The sequence below is a fragment of the Punica granatum genome, chromosome 8 (assembly GCF_007655135.1).
Source record: "Punica granatum isolate Tunisia-2019 chromosome 8, ASM765513v2, whole genome shotgun sequence".
Classification (NCBI taxonomy): domain Eukaryota; kingdom Viridiplantae; phylum Streptophyta; class Magnoliopsida; order Myrtales; family Lythraceae; genus Punica; species Punica granatum.
In genome coordinates this window covers 15559284-15574271 of record NC_045134.1, presented here as the reverse complement: position 1 = coordinate 15574271, position 14988 = coordinate 15559284, and the positions used below count along the sequence as shown (strand labels likewise).

Here is a 14988-nt window from a genome sequence, read left to right as displayed (position 1 = left end):
AGCTTGCCGCTAGTTATCCCTTTCTTTTTGTGGATAAGTAATTGCTCTGATTATCAGTTGCAGTTTGTTAAAGATTGTCAAGCCTGTGAACTTTATTGGATCCCTTTAATGTGGCCAATTATTTATGCTCTTTTAGGATGTCTTTGCGTTGCTGTAGTTTTGCTTTCTATTTTCTATTGAAGTTTTTTTTTTGTTTGAAGCAATCAGTGTTGTTAAATGTGATGGCTTTCATTTGATTAATTATTTTCCGTGATGACACTGGCTTGTTGGTGTTGCAGAAGTTTAGTCTTTGGTGTTGTCAACCAAATTCTGCAGCTTTCATAAACCTCCATCCTTGTTGGCTGCTAAGGTCTCCATATAGAATAGCAAAGCTTCTTGTTTTGTGGCTTTTTGCCAAATCTAAAGCTGATTCCAAATTTGGAGCTGCTTTCAAGCTCGTTGTTTTGCCAAATCTGGAGTTGCTTCCCCTGCTACAGCATCTAAAATTTTATTACTATTTTATTTTATTGTATTTTATATTATTTTCTTAAAATAATAAATATTTATGTATTTTATAATTAAATAAGTGGTCCGACCCATCGAACTCCCGGTTGAAACCATAAATCCATGAACCCATGCCTCAGTCGGTTCGCTCTCCAGTTCGGTTCTGATAACACTGGGCTTAAGCCAACCTTTTATTATCAATCGAAACAAAAAGATATAGCAATTACCAAGCCGCAGTTGAATCATGAATGGGCCAACAACGAAGGTTGGCTTGAGAAAGCAATTCGACTTGCATTACTTCTTAGCTTTACTGTTGAGCAGTGACAAGGATCGCCCATCACGAACCCAATTTGGCGACGAGCAGGTCAAGCCCACGAAGGAGATCCGACGCGTCACGCACAACAGGTGTCCGAAAGCCCAAGCCCGTTGACAGTGGAAGGAGCTCAACTGCCTCAATGAAGTCCGTTATGATAACATGGGGGGTTTGGCCCACCCCGACCCTCACCCACGCAACCAATTTTACGAGCAACGTATAACAAATGCCAACTCGGTACATAAAGTGGTTATTCCTAATTCCAACCGAGTTCTGACATCGAGCATTGGAGGGAAATTCTCGGCAACTCCTGACCCCTGCTAACGCTTGCTTTGTGCTAGCCATAGTAGGTTCAGGAACTCCATACACAAAGATCGGTGTATATCTGAGGCAACGAACCTTATCAATTTTTTCAGCCCGTGCTAGCCAAGAAATTGATAAGGCTTATCAATTCTCAGGTTGGAAAGACTTGCCCAAAATAAAGCAACATTACCAACCTGAGAATTCACGTGGAAGCACAGCGCCGTATAATAAAGCCTTCTGTTTCAACTGCATGGTATTTTCTCACCATCGATAATAATTACAGCCAGGAGAGGATCCATTTTTTAGCGAGAGAAGTTTGACGTGTTCGCTTGAATCTCGCAAGAAATGACCGAGTAAGCTAACAATTTACCCTCGTTAAATTAATATTACATCAAATCAAAATATTACATCAAATCAGACCTCAAAAGATTCTTTATATCAAATTGAATTTTGACAGATTAAATATATGTAACGAAAACATCTGATATGATATTATTTCTTACTCTTTTTACATCAATTTTGTTCTTAACCTTATTGCCCCTTCCATTAGAAGATCCCGTTGAATTTTTAACGACAAATAGATGGAAGGGACAATATGATATATAATTAATAAATCAAGATCAAAATTGAAGTAAAATTTTTTTGAGATCAAATTTGATGTATCACCGATTTCTTAAGGGACATTGTTAATTTACTCAAATGATTAGAACTTATCTACCTATACAAGCTTTGTATCGCGAATACCAGAACCAACTTATTGCCATTCACCAATGCTCCAACATGCGACCTTGCCCCATATGAGCATACATGCAAAGAGAAGAGGGAAGACCATGTACGCATGGGGGGCTCCAAATTGAAAACGACTACACAAGTCTTTAGGGCTTCGAATGGCAAAAATATTTCCCTCTTGAATTGAGAAACAAAAAAGAACGATCCAAGAGAGAGCTCAGCACAACCTTAAGGGCAAAAAAGAACACTACAAGCTTTTACCTTGTGATGATCCAACAAGTTCGAAATCACACCTCGGCAAAAATAAAACTCCTCAGTAAGAAGCAAACACTGATATCACCCCAAAACACAGAATAGAGATGCTAGAATCCCTTGTCTTATCGGGCAACCTAAGAGAACTTTTTTGGTCCAGGCCCCAAACGACACGATCTTCTCGGGTTTTCAGGTCATTTTATCAGGAACCGCGCACATAGGACCCATTGCCTCTTGAGCGGCTGTAGTCAGTGCTGTCAAGGTTGCTTCCACGGCTTAAGCTCTGTGCACCAAAACGACCCCTCTGGGCTTCTGTAGGGTACCCGCCTCTGCCTCTTCCCCTCCCTGATGATAAAAGGAAGACAATTTGGATAAAGCCAACATCTCATTTACCAGTGGAAGAGAGGATTCGCAAAATTCTAACACCAAAAATAACTCAATAAACATGAGAGAAGTTAAAATGAGCATCTGTCTCTCATTGGAGCTCGTGTCCAACAAAGAAGCCAAATTCTAGTGGCTGCTAATAAGCCATTTCCCATACCATGGAGCAGGAACAGAAACAGTTCATTATGAAGTCATTATAATTTTTGTTTTTCAAAAAAATTAATGTATGTAAAGAAAACAAGGTTTTGGCACGTACTTCCTCCCCTAGCAGCACCCGTGCTGTTTGCCCGCCTCTCCTCAATGTAAACTGACCTTCCAGCCAACTGTACTGGAGAATTCTGGTTATCAAGCAGCGGTAAGCCAAGTCAATATAGAGTAAAATGAACCTGCCCTAACATAAACACACAGTGCAAGAAATATTTGCAACCAAAGATGAGATATTAAGGCACAATTGTCACCAGGAAGATGGTCCAAGTTACCAGTAATACATAAAAACACTAGGACATCATCCTCATTGATACAAAGATGAAGATGACTCGAACATCTCGGGGTATCGGCAATTGCAAAAACCACATTGGATTATATGTCAAAAGAATGGCATCTATAGCAGGAGCAACACAGGTCTGAGAAACAACATTCACAAACATTACTTACTGCACCCAACAAGACGACCAGTGGTCCTAGAGAAGAGAACCATGGCCTCAAGAGACAATGACAAGGCAATGGAAGTCAAACTTAAAAGAACACAATCATAACATCATAGTGCCTTCCACTGACACTCAGGATAAGGCATATCAGAAAGGGGGCATGCAATTACCAAGGAAACTATGTTTTTTGTGTTAGACCTTAGTGTCATTTCAACCAAAAAAAAATAGCCATTAAGAAGCCAGTGCAGGGGTCAAAATTATATACCTTTATTGCATTGTGCACACCAACCATGTCTTCAAACTCAACAAAAGCATAGCAGACACCAATTTCCTGAAATACAACGAACAAAAGTTTTTAGGATCATAGAGCGTCCACATCTGGCCAGCCAAAAATATATATATATATACATACATCAGTCAGGGCACTACCTTCCGCAATTTGATAGCAACACCATCTGGTCTTATTTTGCCAAAATTCTTGAATACTTCAGCAATTTCACCTTCAGCAACTGTTGATGGCAAATTTCTCACGTAGACAGATTTTGATAGTCCTGATAAGATCGAATTGTTTATTATGAAGAAGTCAGCTTAGAGTTCCTACAATCAGGACTCATGATGGAAATATGAAAAGTAACTGTAAATTATTCCACATCAATTCTGACTATTGAAAAATTTCAATGCCTCAACAACATATTAAAGATTCCTGATAGATAGTAAAATGGAAAAGGAATAAGAAAATGGTGGGAGGAAAACCGCCAACAAAAGGAGCTGAAACCAGTTAATATTTAAGTACATAAGCGCTACGAAGTGCCTCATCACTAAAACCTAATAAAACCAAAGCATAGGCGCATTTCAATAATGATTGATATTAAATTGTTGCACGTAAAATAAAGCAACAATATCAGGAAGTAGCAATTAGCAGGGATTTTAATCACGTATATATTTAAATTAATCAAGTGATGAACATATCGAAAGCAGAGACTCTGTAAAATGACAATCACCTTCATCTTCCATGTAACCATCTTCTGCTGCCTCAACAACAGGCTCAGGCTCGACAAATGCTGCTGAGTTAGACTGTTGTGCACCAGGCTGTGGCACATAACTCCAGTCTGATGACACAGGGACTTGCTTGTTCACAGATGGCTGAGAAGAGACAGCTGATACAAATGGTCCTTTGGCAACTCGCAACTAGCAATGTCACAGCACAACCAGATTTCAGTCCAGCATCAAGCAGCAGCCCAAAGTGCCAAAAATAAATTGCAAACAGTTACACAAACAACTAGGTAATATTATCCTTATTTCATAAAATCCACCCAACATGTATCTTGCTGAGTTTTTAAAACCGTCATCTATGACAATTGAGGTAAAATTCATAGATCCCCTAAATCATAACCATAATTACTCATGCAGGATACCAACAACCTTGCAAGGAATATGGGCTCCAGCTTATTTAAATATGTACAGTTTCGAATATCTGGAGCATTCAGATGAATCAATAACAGTCCACATCCAAGTATTAACCAGTTAAAGACCAGTAATCTAATGACAGATCCCCTTCCCCATAAAAAATTTTAATTCGATAATCATCACCATCTTGCATAGGATCAACGATATCAACATAAGAATTCATAAAATGTCCACAGCGAACAACCATTAATCATTGTCAAATCAATATAAGATACCTAAACTGCATTTCTCTGTCTGCTTATTTTCCTAGGAATTTGAGACTATTTGATTTTCCCCATTAAATTTATGTTGAAAAATTTTGCTGTATTGTAAACAAAATCGCATGCAACACAGATGCACGATGAGAAACGGAAGGAACAATTGCACACTGAGAAAGAAAGAGCTTCATACAATAGAAGCATAAGTTTTCTTCGTGGGCTCTTCCACAGGCTCATCTGCAGTGGCATCTTGGGTTACCGGCACTGTGTTCAAAGTTTGCACAGGGACAGATCTACACTCTTTATAAGCATTCTCCAAAACAGGTTCCGGCTCAACCTCTTCATACTGGTGCTGCTCAGGAATATTGTACTCATCAACTGGATTCTCCTGATTATACTCATCACGCAGGTTTTCTTGACCATACTCATCGATTGAGTTATCTTCAATATTTACGGAGTTAACATAATCACTAGCCTCCTCCTCCAAGACATAGTTAGAAACTGCCAAAGCCAAACCATATATATATATAATATGAGTCATCCCCAGAAAGCAAGAGTATAAAAGGTCCAGCAATAGTCAAAGTATAGCACAAGACGTTTCCATTTTCCAATTGACATGTGCAAACATATTCACGGTTTATGCTCTATTCTAACATCTTGATGTTATACTCCATGACACATATCAGCCTACGTCATCTCTTACCAAGAGGAACAGAATCACTCAAGAAAAATAGATGCCAGAAATTAAACAGTAAAAGAGAACGATGCTGCAGTAAAGAGAAGGTGTAAACTTTGGTCTCAGGGAGCAGGTAAAATCTTTCTCTTCTAATTCAAGCTCTTATCTTTCCAAATAACTAGTAGCTAAATCAATAAGCTCACCTTGAAGGAGATTAAGAAAAAGTGTAGTACATAATTCATAAAACCAATCCCACAAAACAAACTAATAAAACTATGCTTTCTTTTTCCATAAGTAAATATCCTAGTGTTTTTAAAAGCTTTAGGCGCCCTTAATGTGCTAGGGGCCTATACAGCCTGTGGTGCTAGGACCAAGCAAAGTCAGGCAATAATGAAAAAGCATAATAAATTGTATCTACAATGGTTCAAATAGATTTATCCCGTATGCTTCACAATAACTCTTACACTGTACCTAATAAAGATCATTTTGCAGAAGATAATTTTAAAATTAAAAATAAAATAAAAATAAAAACTTCAGATTCTTGAAAGAAAAAGATCATGCATCTCGTTATAAAAGGAAGAAACAGAGTGTCAGAGAAATAACAGCTTCAACAAAGCAAAGCAGAGTAAAAACAAACAAAAATAAAAATAAAAAATTAACATTGCAAAGGAAGAGTGGTTCTTTTAATGGTTAGTGAGTCCTGGTGGTTTTCAATTTGAGAGAGAAATCATCAATTGGGAGTATAAAGATGAGTGAGAGGGAAATCTCTGACAGAAGAAGAGTGAGAGACCAACGAAAAACTGAACGAAGAAAATGAAGTAGCAGGTTTTTTTAAAAATTTAAAAGTAGTAAGGATCAGGTCTCACTGCCCATCCATTAGCACGTCAGGGGAGGGCTGCATCTGATGTCAATATGTACAATAGCTGTAAAAGTGATCTTATTTCCATCCGAGAAAATCAGAGCAAAGAAAAAGTTTTAACAGGCAAGTGCCCTGTGGACCATTCATCTCTTGATAAAGCATCAAAAGCGCTTCCCTCACTGGCATTGCTTGCCTGATATCAAAGAAGGGGCCGGGCTGGCGCCCCAGCGCATTTGGCGAGTGGCCAGCTGCCTTTGCAAAGCACTGGGAAGGGATACATACACCAGAGCACCCAACTGGTCTTCAAGATGTGTACTTCCTCATCAAAAATTGATCAATCAATTGCCAAGCTACAATCCAGAATTCATCCCTTTTATCGTAGTTTTTCCTCTCTTTTTTCTTCTTTTTTTTTTTTTTGGTTGTTGCGGGCGGCTGTTCAGGTTTGGCAGTTTGTTTTTGTAAAGGCATATCTCAAGTCCAACGAGCACAACAGCACAGTGCAACCCCACTCTGAGTATACTCTTACTATTTAATACATCTGAATAGAAGCGAAAGTGCAGAACCTTACCTGGTGGCTCAGGGAGAGAGTTAGGTGCATTTAACTGCATCTTGACTTTGTCCTCGGGCATCATGGTTGCGGGGTGCTGATAAATAGGTTCCTCCTCGAAGAACTGAAAGATATCGTTGAGGACAAAATAACCCTTCTCCTGAGGTGCAAGGAAAAAGTTCTGCACAAACTTCCTCTTACTGTGGAAATCCTTCGTTTTAACTAAACCTGATACCACGACCACAATTCCCCCATTCCAAGACTCGAGAGAGTTGATCGTCTTGACCTCAATAGCGGTTAAATTCAGCGACATGAGAAGTGCGTGGATTTCCTGCGCAGGAGGAAGGAGGAAAATATTATAAGTAACATGAACTTCATCAAATGAACCAAGAATGTAACTCATGATAGCCTCAAAGGGTACTCCATTTAACTCCTGCTTGATGATATGATGAAGACCACTTGTAAACTACATTTCTAAACTAGTATATATTATAAGTTATAGTTAGCTCAATCATCAAAAAAAAAAATCAACTTGCAAACAAAGACAGATCTAGAAAGATACAATTCCAAATAGGAAATAACCACCGAGATGCGTGCAACTATACATACAAATCGATCGGTATTTCACTTTCTACAACTTCAATGCACGAGAAAAGAAAATACTTGTTATGGAACTCCTATAACAGGACTTTTGGATATATGCACTCCAAACATACCTCATGATCAAGCGTGGAAAAATTATTTACTGCCAGACATCTATCCCAGAAATCTCTCCTAGCTCCTCTCTTTTCACAATCTCAACCTCCTTCCCTAATATGCGTTCTATTTTAGTTCTAAAAACTGCTGAAGGTACTGAAGTCCTCATCATGAACGTGAACAATGGGCGCCAAATTATTTGAAATGCCAAATTCATAACGTTGAGAATATGAAGAATCTTTATGCTTTATAATGAACTGATGAATGGCTAAAAAAAGCAAAAGATTAAAGCATTATTATCCATAAAAGAAGTAAGAGAAACGGGTATACTAACTAGTCAAACAAAAAAGTTGAAGTATGTCGACATCAGTTCCCCGATATTAGAACAAACGGGAGTGATAATTAACACTGGTCGGATTATTGGCCATTCCCTGTAGTGCAAGAATTGTACATAAAATTTGGAATAGTATCATTAAACGAAAGGACACCAAGGATATCAAAGGGGTGGTTTTCACGATCTCCCTAAGGAGCAGCAACAGCACCTTCTGACCAATTCGTCTAAACCTCAGATAAAAAAACGAGGAACCAATTCTTGCTTATGCATCGCAGATCCATAAGAGAGTGCTCACGCCGAGGAGCTAAAATACAAAAAAATCTAAGATCTTAGCAGAACAAAAGCAGTACCAGCATCGAGGAAGCGGCCTCGCTGCTATCCCCATCGACACGAACCATGGCGCTCGACTCGGTGTAGAACTGATGCGCCAAATCAGGGTGCTCCTTAAGCACCTGATAGTACTGCCCCACGAAATACGAGCCGACCTGCCACACAGAAGCTCAATGAACCCGCGGATTATATTACTCCATCCACGAGTCAGGACGGAATAAGATGCAAAAGCAGGGATTTTGAGATTCGATTGTGACCCACCTGCATCGCCGTCACCGGCCCGGAGTAAGAAGAAGCCATCTACTGCAACGTTCCTTGTCGGGTCTCTCCGGGTGGGTTTTTCCTACAGGCGCATGGACAGAAGAAGAGCGAAGAGGAGGAGGAGAAGATCGGGCGTGTTACTGCAGAGATCTCTCTCTATCAAAGAGAGAAGGCAAAGCAAAGGCACCGTCTAAAACCCTAGAAAGAGGACTGGGTGATGTACGTCGAGAGAAGAGGGGTTGGGGTTTAAAAGGAAAAGTCACCCACAGTCGCACGCAGTATTTTAAGGAGGAGGAGCTGCTGAGAGGGAAAGATTTGAGGAAATGGGACAATCAGCACAGGAGAAGGGAGATGATGCCGTGCCATCCGATCAAAACGTCTTGTTTCGTTGCGACCCATATACTTCTACAATTGTTGCATCTAGGCCCTTAATTTTCTTGAAGAAATCCAGAAGCCCGTTTGCTTTTTAGGGAATTTTTTTATTTTATTATTTTTCAATTTCTCTCTCTTCTTTGATTTATTTTCTCTCAAAAGAAAATTAAGAAATCATAGTTTATATATTCAAAATTTTAAATCTTTTAAATGGTGAAAGGAATTCAGAAAATTTGTCCCCAATCTCCTGTTTGAACCGAGAAAATAGAGGAAAAGAAAGGAAAGGAGAGGGTAACCTCTATAAAATCTTTTTAGAAAGTACATTCAGTCCTCTCAACTCCCTCTCTTTTTCGCTATTTACCTATAAATCTAAACAAACCTGAGTGACATGCTCTCAGTATATGCCTGTTTGGACTTTTAAGTGCTTATGCTCCGTTTGTTTTCAAAGTCGTGATTTAAGATTTTAACTTTAACTTTAACTCAAAACACTACACAACAAAACACACATTTTAAAAGTCAAATTGGTGGGCCCCATATATTATTAAAATACAATCCCATTATAATTAATTATCTCTACCTTCCATTCATTTTATATTTCAAAAGTCAAACTGGTGGGCCCCATATATTTTTGTGTTCTTCTACAATCACAATCACAATCACAAATTCGTGACTTTAACTCCGAAAACAAACGCATTGTTAAATTTTAGGGTGAAAAGATATGAACTATTTTCATTTTATCATTTTAGAGCGAAATTTCAAACACTACACAAAAAGTGAAACTATCTCCGATGCGGTCTCCCACCGCATCTCTGAAGCTGACGCGGCAATGTCAGAGACGCGGACGGAAGACGGCCCACACTGAGGCGTCTCTCTACATGCAATAGCTTTTCCCCCTTCCCTTTTTTTTAAAAAAAAAAAAAGAGCCATTTGGCTCTTTCTTAAAAAGGAGTCATTTGGCCCCTTTTTCATATGTATATAGGCCACATGAAACACTCAAAAACAGAGAAAATAATTAGAGTGGCGAGTCTCTTGTTTTTTTGTTGAGTGTGTCACAAAATGATGTGGCGATAATGTGGCAGTGATTAGATCACTTCGGAGATTAAAATGAGAGACTGTGAATGGAAATAGTCTTACCGATTTCAACTTTTTTGTTCCATCTATCATGACATTACTTCATTAACTTTGACCGATTTTGCTATGTGACACTAATGATGCACAAGTGGCACTAAAGGTAGGCCCATAAAGTGTTTAAATAATATTAAATCCGTAAAAAATAAAAATAAGAAAAACCAAAGACTTGAAAGGGGGTACCGGCGGTGAGGATCTTGTCGGCGTCACCACCACCCCTATGAGGTTGCCAATGACTCCGATTGGAATGATGTGGCGGCGTGCGGCAAGGCCCCTGCAACCTTGAATTTTAACCAAAATAAAAGAACAACCAAGGCGAGGCCCACCGCCGCCGACCTCTTCTTCTTCCTCTCCCCATATTCTTTTTTTTTTAATTCGAGGCCATGAGGTCCAATTAAGCCAGCCGAGCTCAACCACGATTGCGAAGGGCTGTTAGTAACAGATGTCATTGGAAAGGAGGGAAGAGCAGCAACAACAAAGGGTTGGGAGTGCAGGAGAAAGAGCGATGGCAACAGCAGCTACAGTGAGTGAAGGATGAGGGAATTGGGAGGTTAGGCAGGAAGTAGCCGCAGCAAAGGAGGAGGAGGAATAGAAACAGCTAAGGCGTGGGAGGCCCGGAGGCAAAGCAGCATAGCGAGTGGAAGGAAAGAAGGAGCAACAGTGACAACAATAGAGGACGGCAGGAGGAGCAGCAGCAGCGACAAGTCCTTGGTTTTTCTTTAGCAATAATTTTAGGATCTCTTTCTGTATTATGACTGGAGAGTTGGACACCTCTCATATATCATAGCAGAATATTCAAAAAATATCTCTCACTAACCATATTTATCCTTGCTTAAACATTTCTTTTCATACATGAAATTGTTCATATAATGAAAAATAACTTTCACTAACCATTACTTTTTCTTGCTTAAATATTTTTTTACATATATTTGCGAAAGAATATATAAGAGAACATATAACGAAATATAAGTTTTTACAACAAGGTTTATTTCTTTTTAAGAAATCCTTATTAGCAGTCCAAATTTACATAATGGTCATGTAGACTTTAATTGTTATCTTAACTTTTCCATAAATCTAAATGACCCTTTAGTATTAGATACTTTTAACTTAAATTGTACAAACGCAAATTCACTATTTTGCAAAATAGGGAAAATATTTAGTCTTAACATATAGAATTTTATTATAAATTGATGACCACTAAACTCTCACCAAAAGCTTTAAAAGTAAAAAATGGGAGAGACAGTTTTAATAGAAGCAAATACAGAAAGATCATGCGTCATGACCCAAATCTTTAAAACGAGAAGAAGTCACTTTTTCAGAGTCATGGAATATTAAGAAAATGATGCTGAAATATGACAGCTCCTCTAGTAGTATGCCCTCTAGGATAATAAAATTTGAAGAGGGAAATGTCCAATTGAACTTTGAAGGCCCACACCTTAAGAGAATTTCTTCTTTTTAAGAATCTTTTGGTACTTCTCCAACTCCTTCTAGGAATTCTTTTCATACAACGAAAACCTCTTCTATTAATTTGCAAGGAGTAGATTTTAATAGGCAAATTCCAATACCTATTTTCAAAGAAGAGACGGGAAAGTCAATGTCTCCCACACAGTCTGATATGCAAGCAGATAATTCTGAATATAAAGATATTTATAGGATAACCAGAGAATTTGTCTTCGATAAAGAAAAAATAAAAAAAGAATTCTACAACGAACAAAACAAAGATAGAAGAGAAAAAAAAAATTGTTGACTACGACAAAACTCAAAGAGATCAAATTCAAAAGGATTATTACAAGTATATGAATGATTGGAAAGAAGAAGATTCATTTTTTAAGCGGTTTGAAACATACAAGAAATTAAACTTGCTAACTATTAATAGAACAACTCAAAATTGGAATACATGCAAAGGAGAAACATTTGTGTCAATTCACCCTCAATTAAAGGAGTTAGAGTTTAAGGAAGAAATTACGGTTGTACCTTTTAAAATGATTAAAGATGAACTAGGAATCACTAGTAGTCCTGCTAGTATGATATAAGAAATGTTTAGATACAAAATAATTTTTCTAATCAAATGCTTCACACCATGTCCGAACAATTAGACAGGATAAAATATCGTACATAATCTCCAATAAAGATAGGGAATAATATTGCTTCTTCCTCTTTCCAACCAAAGCCCGAATTTCATCTCTCAAAACCCCTTTTTAAACCTCCAGTAATTTCTGACGAAGAACTTTGCATTTTAAATAAAGAAAATACGAATGATTTGTTAAAAGAAATAACTGTAAAATAGATAAACTCACTTTAGCGGAAAATAAGGGTAAAAATATTCAGATAATTTCACAAAAGGATAAAAGTAAAAATGAAAGTGAAGATTATGAAGACGAAATTCAAAATTTAGTTGACCAGTTTAGGGAAATGAATAATGAAAGCTGAAACATCAACATGATATGACGATATAACCCGGGCAAAAGACAGTTCTTTTCAAAAAATACTACCCTAGACCTGCACCTCCTGATTTACAATACAAAGAACCAGCATTTGTAGTTCATATTCCGAAGATAGCCTTTACTAATGGAATCTAAACGGACAATCAGAGTATCAAATTATTAACATAATTAACGAAATGACTATAGCCGCTACGACATATAGAGGTAAAAATAATAATGATCACGCAATTGCTAAACTCCTAACAGCAGGATTCATTGGTCTTCTAAAGGGATGTGGGATAATTATTTAACGGAAGAACAATGAAATTATATTTTAACTGCTACACAAAATATAAACGAAGAAGATGTAAAAATAGCAATATCAACCCCGATTTACATAATCACTAAACATTTTGTTGGTGATCCACATCAACTGCAAGAAAGATCCACATAATTATTAACAGACCTAAGTTGTCCCACTTTATATGATTTTACGTGGTATAAAGATGTATTTTTTGCAAAGATGTTTTAAAGAACTGACTGCAATCAAGATTTGTAGAAAGGAAAATTTATTTCCGAATTACCACCCTTATTTGCATAAAAGGTAAGAGAACGAAGAGAGAGACAAGGCGGAAATATACCTTATTATGCTCTAACATATGGTGAAATAATAAATTATGTTACGAAAGAAAGATTAATGCTATGCACAGACCTAAAGTTAAAGTTCAAATTATCTCCTCCTTCTAAACGTGTGAAAAAATCTTTTAGAAAGAAATACAATAAAAAATCTATAAGACCATGTAAAGAAGAATATAGGAACTATTCTTCAAAAAATAACACGAAAAAATTTACGAAAAACCTTTACAAAAATAAAAGAGCAATAATTTGCTACAAATGCAGGAATAAAGGACATATAAGTTTGAAATGTCGAGTCAAAAAGAAAATTAGTGAAATAACGATGAATGAGGATTTAAAACAAAATGGGCAAATTGCACAAAAAAACCTAAGTTTTGTAAAACGTCTCAGTTTTGTCCTAAATTTTGTTTTGTAATAAAAAAAATCACATGTTTTGATAATCGTCTCAGATTTGACTTCCCGTTACCATTCTGTTAAGTTTGCCGTCTATTTGCCTACGTGGACTCCACAGGACCCACATAGTTTACACATCATCTGATAAATCATATTGTTTTTTTATTACATACTAAATTTATGATGAAATTGAGACTTTTTTGAAAATTTGAATTTTTTTATTTAACATATCTTATTTGTTTATTAATTTATGTATGAAGTTAACAGTCCATATATGCAAAATTGATTGAATTTATAACGGATGTCATTTTTGAGACAATTTAGAAAACTTATGCTTTGTTTTGTTACAAAACAAAATTTAGGACAAAACTGATACGTTTTACAAAATTTAGGTTTTTTTTGTGTAATTTGCCCAAACAAAAAATATTATCGATACTTTCTGAAAATGAATCTTCTAATTTCGAAGAAACTAGTTCGATTGATTTTGAATATGTTTACAAAATTCAAAATACGAAATCAGATGATAACACTTGTACAAAAGGTGGAGTTTGTTTTTGTAAGCAATCAATTAATGTCATTACGAAAGAAGAAAAGGAGATTTTGGAAAAATAGAAGAATTAGAAAAACTAAGAGAAAAATTAGAAACTTTAATGAAATTTAGAAAAATGCTTCTAGAAAAGGAAGAAGACAAGCAAGAAAAAGAAATAGTCATGTATAATCTTAAACATATATTTGACGCATTTAAACCAGAAAGTAAGCCTGCTACGATTCAAGATTTACAAAGGTGATAAATAAAATTAAAAGACAAATTAGAGAATTACGGCATGAAAACTTCGAAATAAAAAACTTTCTTACCACTTTAGACGGAGTTTCAAAAAATGTTCAAAATATAGACCAAGAAAACACGAAAGAAAATAAGAAGGAAGAAAAGAAAGATACACAAGACGCTACTAGTAAATCTCAAGGTGAATTCTTAAACATTATTTCCACGATACCTATACAAAAGTGGCATATAAGAGTAAAGGTAATCATAGGAGGAGATTTTGAATTAGACACTTTAGTCTTACTAGATACTGAAGCAGATAGGAATTGCTTACAAGAAGGGATAGTACCTACGATATATTATGAAAAACTACCGAAAGACTTCACGGTGCGAATGGGTCAAGATTAAAAATTAATTATAAAATATTGAATGATCATGTTTGTAAAAACGAATATTGTTTTATAACAAATTTTATTTTGGTTAAAGATATTTCCATAAGAATAATTTTGGATACGCTATTTTTAACATAATTATATATTTTTCAAGCAACAACTAAAGGATGTACTAATATTTTGCGAAAGACTCTATGTTTTGAATTCTTAGATCCTATCAAAGAAAAAGATTTTTTAACTTTACAAAGTAGTTCAATTTTTAAAACAATAAGTTTAATCAAGGCAAAAGAAAATCTCTTAATTTTCTAAATGAAGATTTAAAAGGAAAAAGAATAGAACAACAAAATATAAAAAGAGAAATACAGGAAAGGGTACAAATTTTGCAAGAAAAGTTTGAAAAAGA

At 36.4% G+C, this 14988-nt stretch overlaps 1 protein-coding gene across 1 annotated transcript; it reads right to left on the bottom strand.

The window, feature by feature from the left end:
* Window positions 1-1981: 1981 nt before the first annotated feature.
* On the bottom strand, window positions 1982-8763 carry LOC116188078 (nuclear transport factor 2). Its single transcript, XM_031517210.1, has 9 exons — window positions 8479-8763; window positions 8238-8372; window positions 6879-7188; window positions 4969-5276; window positions 4113-4299; window positions 3541-3662; window positions 3377-3442; window positions 2721-2802; window positions 1982-2425 (listed from the first exon to the last, which is right to left on the bottom strand). Exons 1-9 carry the CDS (start codon window positions 8515-8517, stop codon window positions 2283-2285), a joined length of 1392 nt encoding a protein of 463 aa, XP_031373070.1. The 5' UTR covers window positions 8518-8763; the 3' UTR covers window positions 1982-2282.
* Between the last annotated feature and the right edge of the window lie 6225 nt (window positions 8764-14988).